The 27,691-nt window shown below is 38.3% G+C and overlaps 1 protein-coding gene across 1 annotated transcript in view; it reads left to right on the forward strand.

Moving 5' to 3' along the window:
* The window catches only part of LOC113407038 (cyclin-dependent kinase 13-like), a 64,537-nt gene extending 37,684 nt beyond the window's left edge, over positions 1-26,853 (forward strand). Inside the window, exons 6-15 of the mRNA XM_026654120.2 lie at positions 4,947-4,991; positions 7,051-7,240; positions 11,432-11,488; positions 14,826-14,927; positions 15,039-15,116; positions 17,826-17,942; positions 18,777-18,908; positions 19,584-19,789; positions 23,126-23,671; positions 25,011-26,853. Coding sequence (XP_026509905.1) covers positions 4,947-4,991; positions 7,051-7,240; positions 11,432-11,488; positions 14,826-14,927; positions 15,039-15,116; positions 17,826-17,942; positions 18,777-18,908; positions 19,584-19,789; positions 23,126-23,671; positions 25,011-25,858 — 2,321 coding nt within the window. The 3' untranslated portion in view covers positions 25,859-26,853. The remainder of the gene's footprint in view (positions 1-4,946; positions 4,992-7,050; positions 7,241-11,431; positions 11,489-14,825; positions 14,928-15,038; positions 15,117-17,825; positions 17,943-18,776; positions 18,909-19,583; positions 19,790-23,125; positions 23,672-25,010) is intronic.
* Positions 26,854-27,691: the final 838 nt, after the last annotated feature.

Below are 27,691 nucleotides of genomic sequence, written 5' to 3' on the forward strand. Positions count from 1 at the left end.
ATAAATTTGTTAGTCTCTAAGGTGCCACAAGTACTCCTGTTCTTTTTGCGGATACAGACTAACATGGCTGCTACTCTGAAACCATGGATTTTTAAATGTTTGTATGCCTTCTCAATTGACTTGTAATCAGTATAATGAGAAAAAAAATGTAACCAAATTGTAATAAAATAAACAAAAGTAGTAATAAAGGAACCAACGAAAACAAGCACCACAGTTTGCATCACCTTACACTCATTCCCATGGGAGTGAAGATTAGACCTACGTTTATCATCCCTGTCCCAAACCTGTTTTTTCAATGCTTATAGGAAGGATCCTGACATAGTCTTATTTGGTACCTTTATTGTCCATAAAATGTCAACACAGGAAGTTCAAAAACTTTCCATATACCTGTTAATTCTATTAGACAGGATGTCATCCTAAGTGTGTGTTGGGGGAAGTTTGTGCTATATCTGTAGGGATATAGTATCAGTACTGTTTTAACGTAGGCACTGCTTTCCTTCTTGTAATTGGCAGTCTTAGAGCAGGACCAGAAAAGTTCCCTTCTGTGTACAGTTTGTCTAATGTAACCTTAATAATAAATTTCATATGGTTCAGCCTGACTACTATACATTCTAATAAGCAGCTGTTGGGCCTGCACTAGAGATGAGATGTCCATCAGGAGAATGTCTTCCCTACTCTTCAGTTCCTAATTCTGTTTGTACGTTTCTTTACCACAGTTCCTTTTAGATTGGCTTGATAGAAGGGAGCCTTTCACAGCTGCTTTCTCCTGACCACAAAACTAACCATATCAAGGGAATTGATAATTACTTCTAGAAAGTAAAACTGCATTTGTTTATGTTGCTACCAGACCTCTTTGGGTGCATCTCCACTGCAGAATTAGTCTTGGCTCTTACTCAGCCATTGCCTCAACTTTCCTCCGGTCTGTACTGAAAACCATCTCTAACCTGGGTGGTGCGTTCATCCTGGGCTAGCTGCCGAGGCTGGGGTGTGGGTTAGAGCCTGGGTTCACTTTCACTCAGTCTGATAACCCACCCATTTTGCAGTGAGGTTAAATCACTGGAGTGCTCATAGTTGAGGGCCTTCTCGCAATTCCCCTCGTGTGCCGAGAAGAACAGACTAGTTATCTCATGGTTCACAGAGAGACAATTGGAGTGGCTCAGTTTACTGCAGCACAAAGAACCATGGGATATGCTCCCAGAAGTCCTAATGTGTCCTAGTGACACACATGGATGGAGCATCAATGAGGATACAGCACTTTGACCAAGACTTTTCACACAGGTGAGGGTAATGGAGGTGCCATTCGCCTGGGCTACCTCTGCAGAGAAGGCAGACATAGCTCTATTTCCCCCTCCCCCCCCAAAAGTGTCATCACTATGGGACAGAAGTGTCATGTTAGACTCTGGGTATGTCTACACTACAGGATTAATCCGAATTTAGATAATTCGAATTTGGGAAACAGATTGTATAAATTCGATTGTGCGCGGCCACACTAAGCACATTAATTCGGTTTTTAACCACATTAATTCGGTGGTGTGCGGCCACACTACCCCATTAATTTTAACCACATTAATTCGATGGTGTGCGGCCACACTACCCCTAATTCGAATTAACAAAATCGATTTTGGTGCTACTCCGCTCGTCGGGGTGGAGTACAGAAATCGATTTTAAGTGCCCTTTAATTCGAAGTAACTGGCTCCGTTGTGTGGACGGGTTAAGGATTAATTCGGATTAACGCAGCTAAATCCGAATTAAAGTCATAGTGTAGACCAGGCCTCTGTCTCTTTAAATGTACTGTTCCTTGTCACAAAGGGAGAGGAATTAAGACAAATATTTTATTTCTGCCTCATTTAAAACTCCTACAGGCTAAGTATAAAGAAAAAGAACAAAAAACCAGGAGTGGAAGTATGTATACATTTTGCTAGTAAAAATGCACTTTTTACATAAAGGAAAATCACTTTATCGAGAAATGTTTACAGGTTTTTGTCTAATCTAGTTTGTTAGAAAATGTTAGTAATAGACTCTGGTCTCTCCAGACCATTCACTCAGGAGATCTAATCTGTGTGTCTGATTAGATCTGAGTAATCCCCATTTTCCCCTCATAAAATACTGTTTTGTATTGGCTTAGTACTCTCAATTGTTTAGACTTTCAGCTTTCTCTAAGCACTACTTGCACCAATGAATGAGAGCACCATCTTCCATACTCTAGCAACAAATGCATGGTTTGGTGTCCAGTTTACGTCAGACCTCCCAAGTCAGTTACCCCAGTGTGTAATAATAAATAAATAAATAAGCGTAAATGTGTCCGTTTTGAAGATGCCTGGAGGACATCTTGCCAGGTTTTACAGGTCCCAGGTGGATCCTTCCTACACTACAATCCACACTAGTGATATTTTTATAGTCACATCCATCTTGCATACACACCTTAGAACATCATATTCCAGCTCAGTTGATTGGTAATAGGAACTTTTGCTTTTCACCATTGACAGAGCCCCTAGAATGGAAATAAAAAACAGGTGCTCTAATTATAAAAGAGCTAGAAAGTGAGATATCCTTTTAAAGATCAGCATCTCTTGAAAAATACTAGGTATGTCTATACTACAATAAAACACCCTCAGCTGGCCCGTGTCAGAGGGCTCAGGCTGTGGGGCTATAAAATGGCAGTATAGACATCCTGGCTGGGGCTGGAGACCAGGCTGTGGGACTCTCCTCCCAAACACTGCACTTTTATAGCTCTACAGCCCAGATCCGTGAGCCCATCAGCTGACATGGGCCAGCTTCAGGTGTTTTATTGCAGTGTAGGCATACCCAGTGTCTAAAAAATGAGTTCCCCAGATGCTAATAAAAAGATTAAGACAAGGATTGTGTTTGTCCACCCAGGTCTCCTTTATATCGTGTATCTCCTTAATAGATTCACTTACTGTCTCTTATCTCATGTTCAAAACTGATCATTATTACCACTATCTAGCTGCTTCTCCATCAACTCCAAGTAATGTTGAGGAAGCTTATCTCAGAAGGAAGGGAGATGAGCTGCATGGTATTAGTGAAGGGAATTGGGCAAAGACATCCCGCTGTGAGTGCTCTCTTCCAGCATGAGAAATGGACTGTTGGTTGCCTTCCTCCCCATAGGTACTTATGAAGCAGTTCAGGTCCTTAACATAGCAGGCACTAAGATGAGCAATGTGTAAATTAAATAAGTAATTTGGTGTAACCAGTTTATTTGGATTTCATAAAATTTAGCGTAGCGGGACTTTGCTTCCATTGCACTGCCTCATGAAATATGGCTAATGGGGAAAGCTGGTGTGGAGGAATGGGTTATTTTGAAGAATAATGTAACTCCACAGTTCTTGAAATTCTTGGTCTCTAACTTGAAAGGGGAAAATAGGGTTCCCATGCCAGTTGGTGTTTCCTCATAAGAATGGGAATTATGTGGGATTTGTGTAGGTTACGCTTAAAGCCTGGTCCTGCTATGAAGTGAGCTACCAAATCTTGTGGGTTATGGGGAGAAAATGGTTGTTGTGCAGTGAACGGGCTACTGTCCATCTAAAAGCCTCTTTTGTGTTCTCATTCTCTCCTTCTTTCCTCCCTCCCTGCCCCAATTACTGCCTTGAATATCAGGCCCATCCCCTGATGTATATGCAAGGGTAAGAAGCAGGGAAGATGGCAGGCTCCCTGCTTTGTCCCGCCACACAATATGACATGATCAGATAGCATAAATAACTTTTCTCTCACCATGAGATCACACCCACCTCATGAAAATAACCCTGCATTTGTTTTTATGAAGGAGTAAACAAAACACTTCATTTGGATTGGTCTAATGCCTCTTGCAGTCGCAAACTAAAATTAGTTTGAGTAATACTGAAAATCAAATTTGTAATGACCTATTTATGATTATGGCAATATGAAATTGCAGTGTCACTCATCCTATGAATACAACAGTATATAATTGCTTAGTAATCTAGTTCTGGCAGTTCCCCTGTAGGCAAGAAAAAGAAAGTCAGATCAGCTTGACAGTTGAAACACTGTTAAATCTACATACAACACTGTATCTGATATTTAGTTTATTTTCTAAAGCATAAATCTGATGTTATATTCCATTTTCATTTGCACTAGTACAATCAGTAAAATGGGAATTTTACTATATTTGCTATACTCATCTTATGTTCATTATAAAAAATTGGAGTGAGAATCTGGTGTATTTAATTGGGAGAGTGTTAAAAACAAATTAACAGCACCAACCAAGTCCATATCTAATTCATATGCCGTTCTTCTTTTATTTCTCAGTGCTCCCACAATAATTGTCATCCTTCTGAGATGATATCACCTATTGTGATGTGTTGTTTGAACAGTGTAGTGAAAGCAAAATCACCCAAAATGAGGGTCAGTCCAGGTGCTTGATCCCCTGTATAATAGGGCCTCTTCCAAGCTCTTTTCTGGGAGCAAGCACATGGATTTTTGGTCTTTCCACTTTATTAATTTTTGTGAAAGGAAGAGGAAAGAAATGTGAGTTTTGTGTAGTTCTTTTGCTTAGATTTTTAAAAGGCACTAGTCCTGACTGGATAAGTTCAGTGATAGCTCCAGTTATTCATTTTGCTATACGTTTAGAGATGAGATCTTGTGCTGTTTAACTGCATATATGATGGGCTTGTAGTCGTCTTTTATGCAAGGAAGGGAAGTAGGCACTCAGATGATGGGGCACCAGCATTAGTACCTTCCATACACTCAGGAATACAAAATATTTCCCCAAGATTAGTGGTATTTGGCTTTGCAGAGTTGATGAACCATTTCATCAAATGTGATTAGAAAAAGTCACTAAATCATGAAATTTTAGTCTGATCCTGTGGTTTTTACATTATGACAGTGCATTTTGTTGGGGGTGTGGGGCGGGTTCAAGCTTTGGGTGGTCTGCATTTTAAGTGTTTCATGTACCACCTTCCTTCTTATTTAAGGTCACAATATCCCTGTGGCAACTACAACAATTGGTTACATGGCAAGTAAGGAAAATTTTAACATTTTTATCTGTGTTTTAAATGAAGTCTAGCTTTTGGAAATGAGGAGCTAGCACCTTGTAACCGGCTAGCTCTCTACATACTTTTGTGTGAACCTCAACATTATGCAAACATTGCAACACAATGTCAGGAGACCTGTGGCTGTCTGCAGCTCCCTTTTAACATTGTCTTCCATCCTCTCCCTTCCTATCTTCCTCCCATCTTCGTGATGTGACAAGATCATATAATCACTGGTCCATTTGCTCAGCACTTCCCTTGCCCTCTGTAGATTTGTGACAACATGGGGGTTGAGAGACTATCCTATAATCAGCACTCAGCTCCCTCTGCCTGAAATCAGGCAGAAAGAAGGGAGCTTAAGAAAAAGCCACAAATGCCAGGAGAGCCATGTGCAGTATCCAAAAGGGTCGCTCTTCTAATTTGATCTCAAGTTTCTTAACATATTATTTTCTTTAGAGTAGGAGTAATCTCTTTTTGTCTGCTTAAATGCTAAGCAAAGGAGATTGTCTAAACTTCCATTTGCTGGTCAGGGCCCTTCACTTTTCTCCAAGTTACGCATTTGGGTATTAACCTTATTTAAATGTGGCATATTGAGTGCCCGTTGCTGAACTACAGACTTTCATTAGCTTCTAAAGTGAGACCACTATTATATAGTGAGCCTAGGCTGTTGGGAATTCTTGTCTGGTGTAGATATTAATATTTTATAAAGGGGTGAGCCTTGAAGGTCCTGTTTTCTTGAAGGCCTTTAGCAAGGATAGGGAGAACCTGTAGGATATAGTTTCTTCATTTACAACCCCTCTCGCTTGTCAAGGAGGGCTCAGTGTCACTATGGAGAGCCCATGAACTTCTCTGAGCAGCAGTGAAGGAGGAGAAGGGGGAAAGGAAATAGGTTCTAGACAGAGATTAATGATGTTTTCTTACCTTAACACTTCAAGTTACGGATTCAGCATTCAAAGTTCCTCAATATTAAGCACCAGACCCACAAGTAGTCCCGTTGATTTTAATGGAATCACTTGTGGAATGATGTTTTACTTTTCAGTATGAGAAAGGGCCAGATTCTGCCACACTAGAGGTGTGAGGGAACTAACTTCTGATGTGAAATCTGGACCTCTGCAGAGCTGCTGCTGACTTGTGGGCTTCCTCTTCTGACTTATTCTGGTCTGTTATAGGCACTGCCAGTCTGAGTAGTAGGCTCATTCCTGACACAATTCCACAGTGCAAGCTTAAAAATAAATCAGAGGACGATAACAGAGAAATACAGTGTTAACTCACCTCTACCCTAGATGTAATTTTATTTCTGGATTTCACCACAAGGTTCATGTGAAGAAATACTAATCCAGCTAAACCATTTTGTGTAAAATTGGTATTTTGTAAAGGAGAAGCCACTGTAACTCTGTCCAGATATCCTCTGTACAGTAGAATCTCAGAGTTATGAACCACCAGAGTTACGAACTGACCAGGCAACCACGCACCTCTTTTGGAACCGGAAGTATGCAATCAGGCAGCAGCAGAGATTTCCTTCTCCAATCAGGCAGCAGCAGAGATTCTCCCCCCCCCCCCCTCCCGGGGGGGGGAAAAAAGCAAATTCAATACAGTACTGTGTTAAACAAAAAAAGGGGGGGGGGAGAAGCTTTTCTTCTGCATAGTAAAGTTTCAAACCTGTATTAAGTCAGTGTTCAGTTGTCAATTTTTGAAAGAACCATAACGTTTTGTTCAAAGTTACAAATGTTTCAGAGTTACGAACAACCTCCATTCTCGAGGTGTTCGGAACTTTGAGGTTCTACTGTATTAGCATTTTGTTCTTACTGTATCTCTGACAATTACAACAATTGCTTACACGGAAAAGTAATAGGAAAATATATTTTTAGCTGTGTTTAAATGCAGCTAAGCAGTTGGAAATAAGGTGCCCTCTCCAAGGTTATCCAGATTTTACAAAAATATGAACACTGTCTAATGTATGTGAAGAATACTAGACTGTACTTTTAAAAGTAGAGTAATAAGATATTTTGGAATATTATGAAATCTGTAATTTCCCCCCTCTTTCTAGGTGCATTTTACCTGGTCTTTGAATATATGGACCATGACTTGATGGGACTCCTGGAATCTGGCTTGGTTCATTTTAATGAAAATCACATAAAGTCATTTATGAGACAGTTGATGGAGGGATTGGATTACTGCCATAAGAAGAACTTCCTGCACAGAGATATTAAATGTTCAAATATTCTACTAAATAATAGGTATGGATGTAACCAACTTTAAAGTGTTCACAAAGTTATAAAGTAACAGCTTAACCAAAAAACCTTTGATTTAATTCTAGCAATTTGTGTCACTTTCTTCTATCACTAGAAAAATAGACTTTAATTATTTAGGTTGCTTATTGCTACTTTTAAAACTAGCTTCAACTTTGAACCTAGTATCATTCAATTTAGGGTCTGTTCCTGCTGTTTACTCATTACTTCACCTGTGTGGAAACACCAAGATCAGGACTTAGGTTCATCAGCCAGCACTAAGAAATATAATTTCAGAGTTTAATCATTGAATCATAAAATAGATCTGGAAGAGACCTCTAGGCCATCTAGTCTATCCCCCTGTGCTGAGGCAGAAAGGACCATGTGTATCTAGACCAGTGGGGGGCAACCTGCGGCCCATCAGGGTAATCTGATTGTGAGCCGCGAGACATTTTGCTGACGTTGACTGTCCGCAGGCACGGCCCCCCGCAGCTCCCATTGGCCACGGTTTGCTGTTCCCGGCCAATGGGAGCTGTGGGAGAGCGACAGATAGCACGTCCTTGTGGCCTGCTGCTTCCCGCATCTCCCATTGGCTGGGAATGGCGAACCGCGGTCACTGGGAGCTGTGGAGGGGCCGTGCCTGCAACGGTCAACGTCAGCAAAATGTCTCGCGGCCGGCAATCAGATTACCCTGATGAGCCACATGCGGCCTGCAGGCCGCAGCTTGCCTACAACTGATCTAGACCATCCTTGGCAGGTATTTATCTAATCTGTTCTTAAAAACTTCCTATGACAGGGTTTCCACCACCTCCCTTGGAAACCTATTCCAATGCTTAACTCTACTTACAGTTAGAAAGTTTTCCTAATTATAACCTAAATCTCCCTTTGTGCAGATTAAGCTGGTTACCTCTTGTCTTACTTTCAGTGGACACTGAGAACAGTTGATCACTGCCCTCTTTATAACAACCTTTAACATATTTGAAAACTGTTATAGGTGTCACTTCAGGCTTCTTTCCTCAAGACTAAACATACCCAGTTAAGTTGACTAATGAGGAAAGGTTATTCTCCTTTTATCATTTCTGTTGCTCTCCTCTGGACTCTCCAATTTATCCACATCTCTCCTAAAGTGTGGCACCCAAAACTGGACACAGTATTCCGACTGAGGGCTCACCAGTGCCAATTAAAGTGAATCAGTTACCTCCTCTGTCTTACATAAAACACCCCTGTTATTAAACTACAGTATTTTAGCCTTTTTCGCATCTGCATCACATTGTTGACTCATATTCAACATTCAATATATGCATTATAACCCCCAGATCATTTTCAGCAATACTCCTGCCTGCTTTGATTTTTTCCTTTCTAAGTTTAGTACTTTGAACATTTATTTAATTTCATCTCGTTGATTGCAGACTAATTCTCCAAAATGTCAAAGTTATTTTGAATTCTAATCCTGTCCTCCAAAGTTTTTATAACCCCTCTAAGCTTGATATCATTAGCAGATTTTATTAGCAGTCTCTCCACTCCATTATCCAAGTCATTAACAAAAATAATGAATAGTACCGGATGCAGAACAGATCCCGTGGGTCCCCACTTCATACATTCTCCCACTTAGACAGTGAACCATTGATAACTACTCTTCGAGTATGGGTTTTCAACCAGTATGTGCCCACCTTTATAATAGTTTCTTCTAGACCACATTTCCCTAGTTTGCTTATGAAAATGTTATGTGGGATGGTCAAAAGTTGTACTAAAATTCAGATAAAACATATCTACTGCTTCCCGCCCCATAGTTCACTAAGCCAATAACCCTGTCAAAGGAGAAAATTAGCATAGTTTGGCATGATTTGTTCTTGACAAATCTATGTTGGCTATTATTTATTATCCTGTTATCTTCTAGGTGCTTACTAATTGATTCTTTAATAATTTGTTCCAATGTCTTTCCAGGTATTGAAGTTAGGCTGACTGGTCTAATTCCCCGGGTCCTCTTTGTTTCCCTTTTTAAAGATAGGTACTCTATTTGTCCTTCTCCAGTCCTCTGGGACCTCACCCATCCTCCATGAATTCAGAGATAATTGCTAGATTCCGAGATTGCTTCATCTAGTTCTTTAAGTACCTTAAGGTGATTTCATCAGGCCGTGTTGACTTGAATACATCTAACTTATCTAAATATTCTTTAACCTGTTATTTTCCTATTTTGACTTATGTTCCTTCCTTCTTGTTAATATTAAGTATCTGGTCTCAAAAAATTTTTAGTGAAGACTGGAGCAAAATAGGTATTAAACACTTCAGTCTTCTTGGTGTCTGTTATTAGCCTTCCCTGCTAAGTAGTGGATCTACACTTTCTTCTTTTCCTTGTTCCTAATGTATTTCTAGAACCTTTTCTATCAAGGCTATCAATAGCCTTTTGTCCCTTGCTTGGTATAACTCATTTTGTGCCTTAGCCTCTCTGAGTTTTGTCCCTATGTGCTATTCTTTTGTTCCCATCCATAGCAATTTGTCCTTGTTTTCATTCTTTTAAGATTCCTTTTTGATTTGCAGCTCATTAAAGAGCTCCTGATGCAATGGCTTCCTAGGTTTTTTTCCTTCCTTTCTTTCCTTTGCATCGGGATAGTTTGCCTTTAATATTTTGTCTCTGATAAATTGCAGCTCTTTTGAACTCCTTTTTCCCTTAGATTGTCTTCCTATGGGACCCTGACTCCCAGTTCTCTGAGTTTATTGGTCTGCCTTTTTGGAGTCGCTCTCATTCCTTCCTTTCTAAGAATCATGAAGGCTATCCTTTTGTGATCACTTTCACCCAAATTGCCTTCAACCTTCAGATTCACAATCGGTTTCTCCCTGTTCACCAGAATGAAGTCTAAAATGGCTGCTTCCCCTGGTTTCTTCCTCCTCCTGAAACAGGTTGCCCCTAACATATTCCAATAAGTGGACATTTTATGTTTTTCTGTATTATTTTTCCAACAGGTATCTGGATACTTAAAGTCCCCCATTACAGCCAGGTCTTGTGTTTGGATATTTTTGTTAGTTGTATTTGTCATATTAAATTAGAATATGTGAAAGCGTAGTTTCTGACCTGTGCTTTCTTGACTATCTGATCTTATAGTCAAATGCGCGTAGACTCATCTATCACGTTGTATAATACTGAAGACCTCATCTTTCGGGAGTATAGAAGTACAGTGTTTCGATTTAAAAGAATATGCAACCAGGTGTGTTCAAACACATATTTTAGGTACACACTGATACTCTTGCTCACAAGTGCAGTGATAAGCCATGTTTCACACATATGTATATAAACATAAGCCTCGGTGCATGTGTGGAACTGCCAATAGAAGTTGGTCCAATACAAGGTATTGCCTCAAACCCCCCCCCCCCGTCTCTCTAATATCCTGGGATATAAATAAAAATATACAAATAAATCCTGGGATATAAATAAACATAGTACATAACATTTAGAAATAAAGGATTTTTTAAAATCGACAAACTTTGTGAAAGCACCATGTCTTTTTCTTTCCTTATAGAAATTTATGAATGTCCTTTCTAGTGTAAGTCATCCAACCTTCCAGATTGGCATGGTATGTTGCCTGTTGAGCAGCAGCATCCTTTATGCCTTTTGAATTATCACTCTTAAAATCCCAACTTTAGCCTTTGATACAAATGGAGTGTTTAGTTTTGTATGCTTCCCACAAGGAGGTGCAATTGCTGATAGTCACTTGCTATGCAAATACTTGATTTAATATTTTTTATTATCTACAGTTACCAGTAAATAGGCCAATTTACTGAGTAAAACGTTACTGAAGTGTGAATTAGTAATCTCCACAGCCCTAAAGCCAGGCTTAAAATGTACAAAAATGACAGTCTCCCCCTTCAAAGTTTTATCAACATAATAAGTACAGTTGTGTGTTATTAGTTGATTATTTTATAAAGTATACCCTGAATGTTCATTAGTATTCTTTGAAGTGTATATGTGCATTTTTCAAAAAGAAATACATCATTTCACAATCCATTATGGTTTGTTTTTTAAAATTGCATTGGTTAGCATACTTATTAATTGAGAAGATGCAGTAATTTGTAATGGTTCTCCTGGTGACTAGTGTGAATTAGTGAAGTTTAACTGTAGATGTGTTAGAGCATTTTAAACATCTGTTTGGTTTTTAAATCTGTTGACAAGATTAATCAGTAAAAATTCTTTACTCTTTCCACCAGAGGGCAGATTAAGCTTGCAGATTTTGGGCTTGCTCGACTGTATAGCTCAGAGGAGAGGTAAGACAACTCTGTTCTGTTAAATATATATATTTAAAGCATAGGTCTCTGTGATTATCAGGGCTAGGGATGCTTTTTTCTGTAGAGGGAAGTTTAAGTCAAATCACATTTTTAATATGGCATCCTCTTTTCTGATTAAATATCTGAAATGATAGAAGTAAAGGTTTGTAATGTGCAGCTATGCAGTGGTTTATGTTGGTATAGTGCAGTTATATTCATGCTTTAATTCAATTTCAGTTGAGTTGTCAAAGTATAATAGCTGTATGTTGATAAACATTTGTCAGGCCATCTAACTAAACAACTAGCATAAAAAGTTGTGAAGCCCCGGAGGGAGGGAGGTCAGTCACCTGGTATGTGTGCACGGTAGTAAAACCACAAACATAAAACTCAAGTGTAAATGAATTATATTGAGTGGGAAAGAGGAACACCTCTCATCCTGGTTCTTTAAAAGTACAAGGATTCTTTCTGCAATACCAAAGCTATAGTCTCTCCAGAATACCATGGACAAAGAACTTTGGGGAGATGGGAATCTGTTTATGCACTTTCCTTTCAAACTCTGAACTTCAGTTAAATATGTGGTGTTCTTTCTCCCTTATTGTATCATAAATACCATTAGAGAGGCTTGCTTCTTGAGTTAAAGGATAATCTCCATTAGCTGTAATAGCACAGATATAGATTATTTTTTTTAATAAAGAGCTCTGACTAGTGACATCACAATTAATACTTTCATTTTCAGTCTAAACTGACTGGAGATGAAGGATGCAGATTTACAGTTAGGATGTGGTCTGCTTAAACATTTCAATATTACTCCTGCTTCCATAAATTAACGGGCATATTCTGCCTTTTTGGAGCAAATTGATAAATTAGACGTTAATAAGTCACCAGACCAGATGGTATTCACCCAAGAGTTCTGAAGGAACTCAAATGTGAAATTGCTGAACTACTAGCTGTGGTATGTAACCTATCATTTAAATCAGCTTCTGTACCAGATGACTGGAGGATAGCTAATGTGACGCCAATTTTTTAAAAAGGCTCCAGAGGTGATCCCAGCAATTACAGGCCAGTAAGCCTTTTTTTGAGAAGGCTTTTGATAGCATTCACAGGACCAGCCTATAGTGCATTCTGCGGGCCTGTGGAATCCCTCTCCGTATAATCAACATCATCAAAAGCTTTTATTTCAACTTTACATGCAATGTTGATCCCAGTGAGCTCAGTTTTTGCATCTCATTCCTGATTCAATCTCTCATTGAGTACGTCTTCTGTTCAGTAATAGTAGGATTTAATGAACATTTAAGGATTGTGCTGTAACAATTTTTCCACATTGTTGCTAACTGAACTATATTTTTTGACAATTGATTTACTGATCTGATTAAACAGTATTTAGAAGGATTTGGGACCTTGAAGCAGCAGAAGAAATTTCTTAAAGCATTACTTTAATGCTAGAATCACTGAAAAATATTGTGTATCTCATTTATCAAAATTTGAAAAGTCTGAAAGCAAGCTTTTAAAAAATAAGCTGTATGCACTTGTGTGCTTAACTTATGCATGCATAGATCTTGAGTGTACAAAGGGGGTAATTGTACATGCAAATGAATAATTATGGCCATTTTTGTACATATTTACCCAACTTCCACTCAGAGTTGTGGTAATTTCACTCACAATTGTGCATCTAACTTTTTAAAAAATCACTTCTGAATGTATAACACTTTCCAGCTAGAAGGTGTGACATATTACATAAGAACATACCTGTTGAAACAGAAAGTAGTGTCTAGAAATCTTTAACAATTGAATATTGATAGGTTTGACTTTTTTTGTTACTGAGTTTCTCTATCTAAATACTTCTGAAAATAATACTCTCTTCTGGAATAAATCTGGCAGATCTGTAGAGGGTGGAGTAAAATTTCCCACAAGAAGTCCCATTTTCAAAAGTGACTTAAGAGCCTAAGCCATTTAGGCACTTTTGAAAATGTTTCCAGTAGAGTGAGTGAGTGAGTGTGTGTGTGTGTGTGTGTGTGTGTGCTTGTGGGGCCACCAGAGGGGATTGTTTTAGTGTAAAGTTATCACGTTTATGCCCCCTTCAGTAAATACAGAAGTCCATATTGTAGATCAGTGTGTTCAGTTGATTAGGCAGTTGCACTGAACATAACAGTGGTGTCATTTGCAATGTGGAATGTTCACCTGCTGTGGAAGGCAGAAATTGCTTGTAACTTCGTTTTATTTAAGCACATATAAGTTATTCAAATACATTACTTTATACCTATGTGTATTTGCAATTGAAACCTAATGCTTTATTAAAGATGACAGATGTGAAACAGTGCTTTTCAGTTATCCAAAAACTATTCCTGGAAAGCTGGGATAGGTAATTTCTGTTGTATTAGCTGCTGTCTTGAAAACTGTTAATACTGAAACATTGCTATTCACTGTCTAAAATATTGGAGTCTCAGCTTTCAAATTGTGTAAAATGTTACAAAACCTCAAGTTACATAATATTAATGGCTAAAATCATACTGGTGATTGGGGGTGTGGTGACAGAAGATAATTTGCAATCATGTATTCTGTGGCAAGGGCTGCTGAAAACTGAATATTCTATTGCATCTCGTAAGGATATACAAAAATAGAGACTTCTACTGAGATTTGGCAATAGCACTGTTTTATTTTGATACATTCCATTATTTTATTGTCCCCAAACTTTGTTTTCAGTCTGATAAAACTAAAGTAGATTGCCTCAGAACACTGCAGAAGTCTTTCAGTGGGAGCTGGAAGTTTTGATAGCTTGCGAATGTAAAGTTGGGGCTGTTGGAATCCAGGAAGATCTGGGAGTTTTGAAACTCAAGAGGCAGTTGAAACTTGTGATAGTAGGGAACGGCTGCTTCTATGCTTCTCTCCTTTGTGGAGAAGGGCAGAGGTGACTTGAATCCATCCCCCCCCCCCCCCCACTGTTGAACTCTTTGTTCAGCACTTCAGCAACCAACTCCTTTGTGCCAGTAACTGCACCTAACAGCAGTGGATGGAGATATTAACTGAAGTCTTATTGCTAAAATGAATAGCAATTAAATAGCAGTATAGGTATTTAACACTGAAGCCTGATGATATTTTTAATGCCCCATGAAGATGGTTATGTTTACTTATCTCTGAGATACTGTTTCAGGCTATCCTTTGGTAGATTTAAGTAATGACTTTCTATATAGTGGCAGCAGCCTCAGTATTGGTAAAAAGGGAATGAAAAAATGGAACATTCATAAAACAATATTGTAGTAGTGAAACCTCAAACTTTTATTAGTTCACTACAATCTCATTTTAAGAGAAATGTTGAATCTCTCTATCTTCTTTTTTTCAGTCGACCATATACCAACAAAGTTATTACTTTATGGTACCGGCCTCCTGAACTTCTGCTTGGAGAGGAAAGATATACGCCAGCCATAGATGTCTGGAGCTGTGGGTAAGAAGTTTTAATACAAAAGTGTTAAGTGTAAATCATGAACTAAAATAAATCTCAAATAAATTTATATAAAATGATATTGATGGAATTATATAAAACTTTATTTTACAGCTGTATCCTGGGTGAACTTTTTACTAAAAAACCAATATTTCAAGCAAATCAGGAACTTGCTCAGCTGGAACTAATAAGGTAATTTTTAGATTCCACAGTGTGGTTGGTGCTTTACAAAATCATAGACAGCACTTTTATTTTTCATGAGCATTCAAAAAAATGGAGTTACAATATTAACATTTAAAAATTGTCAGAAGTTGTTTCTTAGAATAAAAATGGTGGTAGCTTTTGGGGAGATGTAAAACAAATTATTCAGAATTGGAGAAGTGCTTAGTAGCTTTCCATGGCATAGGAATGCAGTGGTAGGTAGGATTTTTTTATAGTGTAGCTGGAGTTACCCCTTACTGAAGCCCATCTCACAACAGGGCATTTGACATGCTCACCTTTTTAAGCAGGTGAGACTGCAGCTTCCTTACTCCATTCTCCCATCAGCAGGTTAAAAGGCCAACATGGAGAATAATGAATGACTGTTTTAAAGGGAAAGCTTTGCTCAAGGCTAGGTTCTCTGCATACTGCTGGTCCTATGCTGCTTTTTCATTCTCCCACATGTCTGCAACTGGCTTCTGTCTGCTGCAGAAGGGAGTGTTTCTCCTCTTTCCCTCAAGACTTGCCAGATATCTTGGGGAGGTAAAGGCTTTCTTCACCTTCCCACCCCAGTGGATCTTCTCAGGCAATAGCTGTTCGAATTAGTAGAGTCAGAGGCTCTTTTCTCTATTCAGGTGGCAAATGCTGTCTCCTGCTTCTAATATCATAATCAACCTAGGTAGTGGGGTGGAATCTTCTTCCTACAAAAGAAAAAGAGGATGAGTCAGTGAATTGCTCCTTTATCTTGATCTCTCTTCACATGAGGTCAAATATTTGATTCTGAAAAGCAGTAAGTTACATGGGCTGTAAATGCTGTATGTAACATGTAGGAAAGTTGGTCTGTACAAGTATAACAACCTTTTAGAAGGTGCAAAACATGGCGATGGTCACCCTGTTGTCATTTTACACTACTGAAACAACTCATGTTGTGTGAATGTTTGTTGTTTTTGCTTTAACCACAAGATGGCAGTGCTGCACTTAATTCCAGTTCTGGCTTTCTTTACCAAACTGGACATAGTTTTGTATAGCGTGAATTGATGTCATTTTTAAAATTTATTTTGATATCAAAAGGACACTGTCAACTAATTGTTCATAGCTTAATTTTTTTCTCTTTATTGATGCTGTACATTAAAAAATGTAATACATTAGGACTGTTCCCAGCACATTTTAACTGGAACCTAAACCACCTATAATGGAATAGTTCTTAGTCATATCATTGTCAATTTTTAACTTGCAAGCCACTTTTAATTAATTTTGATGCCTCTACCAACATCATAGGTGACCATCAATATTTTGTGAATTTTTTATTTTCCCCAATGGTCTTTCCCCCAAGTATTTCAAGAGCACAGGAATCAGGAAAAAGTCTATTTGAATCAGGAAAAAGTCTAGAGGAAAAAGTAGCATTGTCTTAACTTCTTTTTCAGAATATGCTTTAGATCATATAAATAGGCACAAAGGCGGCAGAGTGGTCTAAAGATAGTCTATAGATAAGTCTCTAGAAAATACTTCTAGTCTTCCGGGAACCCAAAGGCCATAAAAGGTGGTAGGCTCTTCTGCCCAAGACCACTCTATTTATAGGAAAAACTTGCTGTAGAAGTTGAAAACAAACATCGGCAAGGTTGCGAGCTGCAGCATCAACCAGACATTTATGCAAATTTAGCTTTCTGGCTGCGAGGCCCACAAAGTGTAAACCCTACTTTTCACACTTAGTGGCCTTGTCTAGACTAGGATGAAAGAGGTACTGTTAGAACATGTTACTAACACTTTTGATAAAGCCTAGTGTAGACGAGGCCCATTGCCTTCAACATGGGCTGAGATTTGTTGAGTTAAAGCCTGAGGAAAGCTTGGGTTTTAACTCCATCAGGTTTGCTTGTATTAAAGTCTACACTGCCTGGTGCACAACAGACTTTTGAAAAATGTGGTGGCTAACACATTGGAACACCCCATCTTTAAATCCTATTCTAGACAAAGCCAGTGGAAGGGACAGACTTGTGCAACCACATGTCGGGAGGTGGGCTGGCTCAGTGACCCTTTTCTTTGGCCAAAAGATGGTTTTAATTTTTTTAATTCAAGCCCCGGTCCTTTCTTAAATTTAAAAACCATCTCACCTCTGCCACCACCTTTAGTCCTCACAAGGCTCCTTCCTGTTCTTTAGCAGATAACTAAATTCTTAGTCAGCAATGGAGTGGTGTTTACTCCAGTCATTTGTCAGAGTTCCTTTCCACACCAAGAGTAAAAAAAAGAGAAACGTACTAGATTTAAATTAATCCAAATTCACTCCTGACCTTTAAATTTCTCTCCTGTCTAGAGGGAGATTCTAGTTTCTGGAAGAAACTGACCTTGCGTTAGGGTACATAGAATGCTACCTCAGCATGCTCAGTGGAGTCTTCTATCATTTTCAAGAACACAGTGATTGTTTATAAAGAGCCTCTACTTTGGAGAAGTGTGGGGGAGGTAACCATTTTTCTAGTGGGGTATTCTTTGGCCTCTTAAGAGTGGGTATTTACCTACGCTTCTTCGCCAACTCTTGAAAAACTTCATGGCCATGGATCACAGGAGGCCTGTGAATATGTCCATGGAGACTAGAATTTGTTTTCTTTGTATTAACAATGCCTGTGAGTATAAAACTGCAACTACACACCTTGTTGTGTTTGATTTCATACATTGATGGTTTTGTTTTGTTTGTTTGTTTTTGGTGTATAGCCGAATTTGTGGGAGTCCTTGTCCTGCAGTCTGGCCTGATGTAATAAAGTTAGCCTATTTCAACACCATGAAACCAAAGAAGCAGTATCGTCGAAAATTGAGAGAAGAGTTTGCTTTGTAAGGATGGAGACTTCATTTAACCATCTGTATTCCATTAATTTTTCTTAGGTCCTTTAAGAATTTCAGTATTTTTCAAAGATTTGTTTCTGGGTTCAGTCAAATGTAGAGAGAAGTGACCTGAAGTTCCTATCCTTCCCTTGATACACATGCTGAGCTATTATTATTGTTAGTTAATGGGAGCTGTGTATATGTATCAAGGAAGGGGGAATTGACCCAAATATTTCAGCCACCTGACAGCTTTGTACTTCGGAAATGGTTGCTTTTTGGGCCTGCGTGCACCTGCTCATTGTCCCTATGGCTAAAAGCAGCTCGGGGTACTTAGTCACTTTTAATTGTGATTGGCTAACATTAGGGACTTGTTAGTCATAAATTCAGTATATAAGACTAATTCTCTAAGCCATGTATCCTAAAATAATGCCATTGGAGTTGTCTCATGCAAATAACAAACATGAAAGTTACAGAAAACATCTGTAAGATTATTTTAAAAACTGCCTTTTCTCCTTCAGCTATTTTGGGGTTTAGGAAAATGTATCATCCTGTTTATATTAGTGGAGCCTACTTGTGTAACTTTAAAGCAATAGAATTATTGTCTGTAGCCCAATTAAAAAGTATAAATCTCTTTGTGCTAAATTCCAAGTATATAGTAATATTAGACCCTTATTAAAAGGAAAACTTTTAAAACAAATGTATTAATATAAAGCCCAAGTTTTAAATCATACAATTAAACTCTACTTGACAACATTAAAAAATACAAGTTTTATAGCATAAAGACGTGGCATCTGAAATAACACAAATGTGGGACCCCCCCTATTTCTCTCTCCTTCTTGCCAGTATTCCACCAGCTGCATTAGATCTGTTTGATTATATGCTTGCTTTGGACCCTAGCAAGCGTTGCACAGCTGAACAGGCTCTTCAGTGTGAGTTTCTGCGAGATGTAGAACCTTCTAAAATGCCTCCACCAGAGTAAGTTACTTCCTGTGGTAATGTCAGTGCTTACGTGATACAAAATGGGAGTATGTATTTAATGTTCATTGTGTAGTGGTGAAAACAAAGGTAGTACAAACATAATACCTAATGTGTCAGATATTAGTAACCGTCCCATTAAGAGAACTGCAAAGTTCAGTGGCTCCTGTACCATGAATGAGAACTGTTCCCTAATTCCATGTTTGATTTGTTAGTCAGACGTTCTGTACATCTTTCCTAGAGTTAGTGACCTGCAAGTGTATTTAGAAGAATGAATGTCTCCAAACAACAAGGGTAAAAAAACAAAAACGTTTATTCCCCTATTTTAATGCAAAGGTTCTGGATTACTGTTTAGAGGATTGCAGGTTGCTGAGTTCTTATACTAGAGCACCTTTCCTTTTTGTATACTCTATCAATCCAAGTAGACAGCATTGTCATGTTGAGAAAATAAATATTCATTTTGTTCTGCCATTTGTTTATGAAATGAAGCGAATTGATAAACATTTTCAGCTAGGAAGCTCTTCTGAGATTATACTTGCATTACACACTTGTTATGAGTATGGATTCACAGAATCCCAACAGACTCACCTTTTCAGATCTTATGTTGTATATTGAGCATTTATTTTAATATTTTGTACAAAGAAAATGCTGAATATTTACCATTCTTCTTTACAGCCTTCCTTTGTGGCAAGATTGTCATGAACTGTGGAGTAAGAAACGTAGACGGCAGAAGCAGATGGGCATGGCAGACGACACAACAGCAGCTAAAATTCCTAGGAAGGATTTGTCTTTAGGCCTGGATGATAGCAGAACCAACACCCCACAAGGCATGCAGACTTCTTCCAAACTCACAACTCAGGGCAACTCTAGTGTAGCACTTGGTCAGTAATCTTTCTTGTCGTTTTTAAATTGTCTATTACTTGCTGACTATGCATTTAGAAATTTAGATGTTAACACTTTCAAAATCTTGAAAGCTCTTGGAATTCTTAAGGGAAACAAAATAGTGTACATTTAAAAAATGCTAAAGATTTATCTTGTCCTCAGTAGTCAGGCATTCCCAATATGACTTGCATAATGAGTTTTCACCTTGACCAGTGTCAAAGTTTTTAAATATTTTGACCTGCCTGGTAGTAATTTCAATTTTCTGGGGGGGGTCTATTGTCCACCTCAGGGTTTATTAAACCCCACCCATGAGCAGCTGCTCTAACTCACATTATACAACTCTTCATAGTCCAGAGCAACCTCACTGATCATGACATAAATTCAAGGGAAAGGATTTCATGTCAAACATCATCTTCACAACAAATAGATTCCTCCCCCATGTTAAATAATCTTCCCTCTCCCAAGTATATCTGCTTTAGCAAGTCTCTTCTAGCTGATATTGCTGAACTGAGATACTAGCTAATGAGGGAGCTTACTATATTATGACAAGAGAATTAGTGAACTACCTCTACAGTATTCCCAGCCCCACCCATTAAAGCAGAAAACCAAGCCTAGAGTGTCTTGCTTGGTGGTACAAAAAACTGCTTCGACGCCAGTAGGAAGAAAATGTTAATTTATAATCATAATCAAATGGGGTGTCTCCTTATACAGGAGTTGGTATTACTGCCCTTACTATAAGCAAGGTGTTTTTTAATTTGCATTCTAAAGTATAGATTCTGTATGTCGTGTGTGTGGGGCAGCTGACAAAGAAACAGACAAGAGTTTGACATAGACAGCTTTGTAATGCGGCAAGTGAGTATATGTAGTGTCACTAAAGTGGGAGCTCCAAGAATTGAACGAGCGAATGTGTAGTGCATTCATTTAAATTCTGTATGGACAGTAATAATCTTAAATCAGCTAGCTCTCTCTTCAACAGTAGACCATAGCTCCAAGTATATGTTGCAGAGCTGTAATGATATAGTTCTCATGACCCGTGTAGTTTACCACCTCTTGCTCCTGGTCATCCTGTTTTTCATTTTAATCCAGCAGTGTATTTCTGCCACTTTTTTGCAACAGTAGCCTCAAGTCTTGGCAATACTTTCAAATTCTGCTTATCCCCTAAAAATTTTATCCCACGTTGAAGATTAACAAATTTTATTAGATTCCCAGTTGTTGGAATTATTTCCTTTATGCTGTTATAACATTTTGTCACCTCATGAAGTACTAACTATATTAATCATTACTAATACAGTATTAGTAATACATATCTAATACCAAATTAACCAAAGAACTCAAGAATTAATTATTCATCCCCATGTCATTATTGGCACAAGTGTAAGTATAGAAGAAAATATGTACCAAAGTGGAGAAAGCAGGGTTTTAGTGTGTGGTGGAGCAGAGACAGTATTGTATAAAATTGAAAATGTCTGTGTTTGGTCTAAGACTTAGGAGTGTGTACATGCTGAATGAACAAATACACAAGGCCATGTGGCAAACTAAGGAGCTGACACACAAGTGCAGGCTTTATCCAAATTTAAATAAACTAAATCATTGCACATATGACAATGCACAAAGCACTAACATTTTTCATTTTGGGTAAAAAATAATTTGTCCTGAATTATTTGCTACTGTTCTGGTTCTTATGTGAAGCTCTTGTCATTGCATTTTATAACTTAACAGTGTGTGCGGAGCTTACTTATGATTTCCACCAAGAATTTGAATTCCCCTATGATATGGATGTCTTCTAAAATTTTGGGGTGGGTAGAAAGATGCTGCAATTTTCTTTGTCTCATTCATATTGTCTACTGGATTTTCAATTTTGGATTCTGAGAAATATCTTATGTTCCTGGTCCTTGAACAGACCATTTTCAGATGTCACGTAATTTGCAGCAGGCTTGACATCTGTTATGTGGCTAATTAATACATCCAGAGAATGCAGTGCAAAGTGTCTGAGAGAGTAGAGTTCTGTGCATTGCCAAATAAAAATAAGTTAATTATTTTTGAATTCCCCCGTCTTCACTACATTTTAGCTGATAGCACCCCAGCGCACATCAAGAAGCAGCCTGATTTAATTTTGCAACAACTGTCTGCTCACAACTGTGTCCGCTTTAGCGATGAGTCAAAAGCTGAGGACAGAAAGTTTTAAAAATTCCAGCTGTCCAGACATTCACTGGATGCTGCCAGAAGTTACATTACATTGGTAGCCTTCTAGTTTCACATGTGAAAGTTCAATTTTTATATTGGATATTTGATATCAACCCGACAGAGGCACTGTTTAGAAATAGGAAGACATGATGCCTTTGCTTCATTTTTCTATAAAGAAAGAAGTTTCCCCATTATAATTAAATAAGATGTTATCCTAGGCTTTTACTGTGTTCACCAACTGGCAGATCTGGAATTGAAATTCGAATTATTAGGATTTTGTGCCATTCCCAATTAACAACAGTTTTTTCTCTCACTGGTCATGCTGCTAGGTTTATGTGCTCTCTTTCATGATGAATCTGTAGGTGCACCCTGAATAAGTGATCCTGTTCCATTCCTGCTTCATATTTGAGTGTACCCTTGATCTGTTCTGTCTGTTTAAAGTTCATAAGTCTCGTAACACAAATAAGAAGCCTCACCATAAAGTGCCTTTGTGGGTTCTTTTAAACTTTAAAGCTAGCAACGAGTAGGTGACTTAAAACCCATGCTTCTGCTCTCATGTGGCTGTCTCCCCCACACCTCTGAAATCAACAGAACAGTCTTCTATCTTACTCAGCACTTGTCCTTCTCAGTAGTTTTGCATTTATGCCATTACCTTCAGATAGCTCATTAGCTTCTGGGTCAGTTCGTCTGGTCACCTTAGCAAGTGTCACAGCATACAAATTAAGCATCTGGAGGGTCAGGGTATGACTGGAAATGTGTTTTGCAGATGGCCACTTTTTAAGCAAAGGGATGTAATATGTCAAAGATAGGAGACTTTGTGGTGACTGGAAATCTTACAGCTGTCTAAGGCAGGTGGTCTTAAACCCAGCTTCATTGTATTGTGGAAAACTGAGCTCAAACATGATGTTTCTCATCTGTCTTAGTGTCTGGGCGTGCCCTTTGTAAGTCATTTTCTCTGTATTGGATCATGCTATTCAATTTCCTATTAATACTCTTCCAAATGTAATTAATTTGTAAAAGCATTCCATTTCTGTGTTGTCAGAAACCTGTACTTCGCCAAGATTATCAGCCATGGTATATTAAGCTTGATTTGGAGCCTCTGAAATATGACCGTTCTAAATAACACTTTTAAAACTCCTTTTTGTCTTTAGTGAAAACAGGCACTGGACAGCAGTTAAACCAGAATGAAGTGGCAATCCTGCTAAATCTTCTACAGTCTAAATCAAGTGTTAGCATGGCACATTTTGCCGAAGTGTTGAATATTAAGATAAATGCAGAGACTCAGCAGCAACTAGATAAAATAAACATCCCTGCTGGTATTTTGGCAGCAGGTGAAAAACAGCCAGAGCAACAGCCGCCTCCACCACCACCTGAACAGGAGCCTTTGCCACAGCCCGCAGTCACTCAGCCGGCTGTACCACCTGCTCAGCTGACTCAGCCGAAACTGGAGACTGATGCTGCCCAGGCAGCTGTGCAGAGTGCATTTGCTGTTTTGTTGTCTCAGTTAATAAAGACTCAGCAAACAAAGCAAAAAGATCTTGTCCTAGAGGAGAAGGAGAATGGATCAGGAAATGAAATGTCGTTACAACTCAGGCAGCCTCCAGAGCCCCGCACTCCTGCATCTGATAACCAGGAGGACACGGAATCTCCAGCATCTGTTTACCCACATCTGATCAAATCATTATACTCATGTGCAGGTACTTACAGTTTTGAATGTTGATAAGTAGACATCTTGACCACCAGAGAGATTGACTTGGAGATAAGCAGCTAACAACATGCTTTGTACCCCGTGTATGCATGGTTATGCCATACCCATTAGCAAAACATGCACAGGAGCGATGACACTGAGGACGTGAGAAGTAATTTCATTTCCTTTTGTCACTTAATATCTTTATAAAACTTTCATAGATAATTGACTGATTTTATTATACTGTACAGACACAGCTTACTCTAAGGTGTAGACATGCAGTTATACTGGCACTGTGTTGTTGTTTGTATTATTATGGTAGCACCGAGATGCCCCAGGCAAAGTTGGGGCCTCGTTGTATTAGGTGCTGTACAAACAGTTGTTTTTTTAAAAAACAAAACAAAAAACAACTCTGAAAGTTTTACTGTCTAATATACATATACACCTGTTTGCTTTTCTGATGGAAAGTTTGGCAGCTTTTTTCAGTGTGAGGAATAACTGGTTTTGACTGGAAAAATAGATGTCTCCTTTAGTTAATTGTAGATCACTGGTTTACCAACTTTAACAGAGTCCCTTTAAGTAAACGCCTTTTGTTTAATTAACTACCGCATCAAAATTTGTCCATGCCTACTTCCTTTAATTACCTGACCAGTGTGTGCAAATTTTCCATTTTTGAAATGAATATGGTCAACTTAAAATTTTCATTAAAACACTATGATTTACATACATACTGTGCACACATTAAATGTTTAACTGATGGAGCTTCTCAAAGTTCTAATTCTTTTGTTGAATATCATGAGATTAGTATTTCAGCCATATGTCCTCAGTGCATTTTGGTTTACTTGTTACTAAATAGCATTGGCGACTCTGTAGAAGACTATTGTGAAGGAATGTAAAATCTCTACCATTACCATTTATAGCAGCCTTTCTGTCCCTTTCCCAAAACCCATGTCAGTATGGGCTTTGGCCCACATCTTTGGTGCACTTTCTGGTCCCCTTCTGGCATAACATCTGTTGCTACCAACCTCCTCAAGGATATTGTGCAATTCACACACACACCCTCCTCCCGTCTTTAAGTTAGCTGATCAGGTGTGCTTGCAGGAGTATCCTGGAACTCTCAGTTCTGAAAAACCTTTGAGGGTGGTCTCTTTTTGCGTCTCCAAAATGCCTTTTCTTAGATACTCTTAAATTTAATTAGTTGATTAACCTTTATTTTTTGTGAAGAAATGCAGTAGCAAACCTTTGTGAATTTTTGCAAAGTGTTTTTTCTTCCCCCTTTTGGTATGGTAATTATTTGTCAAACGTAATTTCAGATCTTGTTTTAAGGCTCTTCTTTTTAATCCATTTAGGTCAAGATGATTTGGTTAGACAGCCTGAGATGAGGCTTCTAAACCAAACACCAGAACAAGAACGCCCTCGCATCTTGCCCCCAGACCAGCGTCCTCCTGAGCCACCAGAACCACCACCTCTCACTGAAGAAGACGACCTAGATTATCGGACAGAAAACCAGCATTTGCCTATTTCTAGCTCTTCAGGAACGGATCCTCATGCTGGGGTGAAAGCTGCTCTTCTACAACTGCTTTCTCAGCATCAGGTTCAGCCAACTGAGGAACCAGTAACAACTAGTGTGGATTATCAGGCAAGAGACTCCTATGTAACTGACTACAAGGATAATTTTGGATCTTCTTTCTCTTCTGCCCATTATGGTGGTAGTGATGGAATAGGAAGTGGATCATCTGGGGCACTGGAAAGGAGAAGCTTCATTGGAAATTCAGATATTCAGTCTTTGGATAACTACAGTACTGCTTCATCTCACTCTAGTGGTGCACCTCCACCTCCTGCCTTTTCAGAACCATTTCCCAGCTCAGTAACTGGTTATGGAGACATTTACCTCAACACTGGTCCCCTGCTATTTAGTGGAGATAAGGACCATAGGTTTGAATATAGCCATGGCCCTATTGCAGTTCTGGGAAACAGTGGCGACACTTCCACAGGGTCAGAAAGTACTCATTCTTTGTCCACAAAGATGCACAACTATAGTTATGGAAGTAATTTACAAGAAAACCCTAGTGGCATTAGCCATATCCATGGACAAACTTGGACTTCTCCAGCCCAAGGACCTGGATATTCCCAAGGATACAGAGGACACATTAGCACATCAACAGTCAGAGGGCGAGGCAGAGGATTACCATACTGAGTATCTGTTTTTCCTCAGGCACATCATTTTTATCTGGAAAGACTTTTTTTCTAGCTGCAGTTTAAAGCAGCAATCCAATAGACTTGAATAATGTTAATTCAACAGCTTTATTTTTATGTGGAAAAGGGTCTTGCATACAGTAGGAAAATTTAAACTGCTTAAAACTCATGCTGTCTGAAAACTAGATCAATTGAGTGTACATGTTCACAAATTCTAGTTATGAATTTTATTTTGTATTTTGGCAGTTTTAAGTGGATGCTAAATTTAGGGACATCAGCTTTTTATGGCACTCTTTCAGATCTTCTGAACTATGCACATTTGTGCTTTTTTTTGTAAGTTTGGACCAACTTTTATGTAAAAAATTTTACAACAATCAAAGCAGGGCACTGATTTATTTGGTATTTTTCTTTTTACAAAACTACCTTTAGTCAAAGGTCACTGTCAGTCTTTGCACTGCTTTCAGTGTTATTGTGGAAGGTGTACTTTGTGCTCATTTCAGATAATAAAACACAACCTTTCTCTTGATGCAACAATTTTATAAATATTTGGTCAATGTTATTTTTTTCTTTAAAAAAAAAAGATGGTGTAGTAAAATGTTTCCCCATCTCCCAGACATGTTTGTATCAAAACTGTTTTACTTGAATGGTAAGTGCCTTAACGTGTAAGTTTAAGGTCTGCAAAAATTCTCTACATTTTTCTTATAAAGGAAATTCCCTTTCTTTAAGGTTATTTTGTAGCGTGATTCAAAGATTAATACTTAAATATAGATACACTACATTAAAACAGAGATAATTATAGGCAACTTGGATAGAGCGCATTTTAAAGTGGCATATTTGCCATTTATGTCAGCTAAGCCAATTTAGTAGGTATACTAAGTTTTCTCTTCATTGAAATGACCTTCCCCAAACTGAATTTACTGAGAGAATGTCAATGTGAAGACATTAAAGAAAGGTAGGTTTCCCTCAACTTTTCTCTAAAAGCTGTATTAACTTCTGTAGTCCTCTGCCAAATAAGATCTACTTTATACTGAGCTATGGATGGTAAAATAGACTGTAAAGAAGACAATGAGAGAAATCTTTTTCTTCTATGTCATTGGTGATAGCTAATGAGTTTTGTGTGGAAAGCTGACACTGTCTCCTCTTTTACCACATATAAAAGCATTATGGAAAGCCTCCAAGGTTAAAGACCAGTATTTAATGCAACATAGAAAATTTAGCCGTTCAAATTTTCTGGAAACTGGGATTGTGCCAATTAATCCTTTCTATATTCAGCTATTCCATTGATCATTGTAATACTTGATTTGAACAACAAAAAAAATTACTGTAGCTAAAATTGCTACCAGAAGCCACCACTCCAGTTTTATATTAGTTATACTTTCCAGCATGTTTTCCTCTGAGAACAGCAGTCTCTCTCTCTCCTGCAGAGAGGGGATATGGCTATATTTTCCATGTACTGAAAAGAATGTTTCATAGCCCATATTGGATACAATTTTCCAACTGATTATCCAGTTGATAAATTGATACATTATGTAACAGTGTTTAATTACTTTTAAAAAGGTAAAATTTCTACTTACACTAGTACCAGTAGAGTCATGTCAGTGACGTCTTGGATTTTCAGATTAGAAGCCAAAGTTGTCTATTTCATTTAAAATTCTGGTTCTAATTTATGACTAATTATTGCAGCATACGGTGTGAAGAACATTAAAATGTAGCTAAATAGTGTTCAAGTATCTGCAGTTGCATCATGGTGAGTCTTATCTCTTTAGACTTCCCTCTAAATCTCATAGTTATCCAAGTTCTTCTCATCAGCCACACTAGAGAATCCTGCTGTCTG

Source organism: Terrapene carolina, unplaced genomic scaffold (genome assembly GCF_002925995.2).
Source record: "Terrapene carolina triunguis isolate 2854851 unplaced genomic scaffold, T_m_triunguis-2.0 Scaffold182, whole genome shotgun sequence".
In the NCBI taxonomy this organism is placed as follows: Eukaryota; Metazoa; Chordata; order Testudines; family Emydidae; genus Terrapene; species Terrapene triunguis.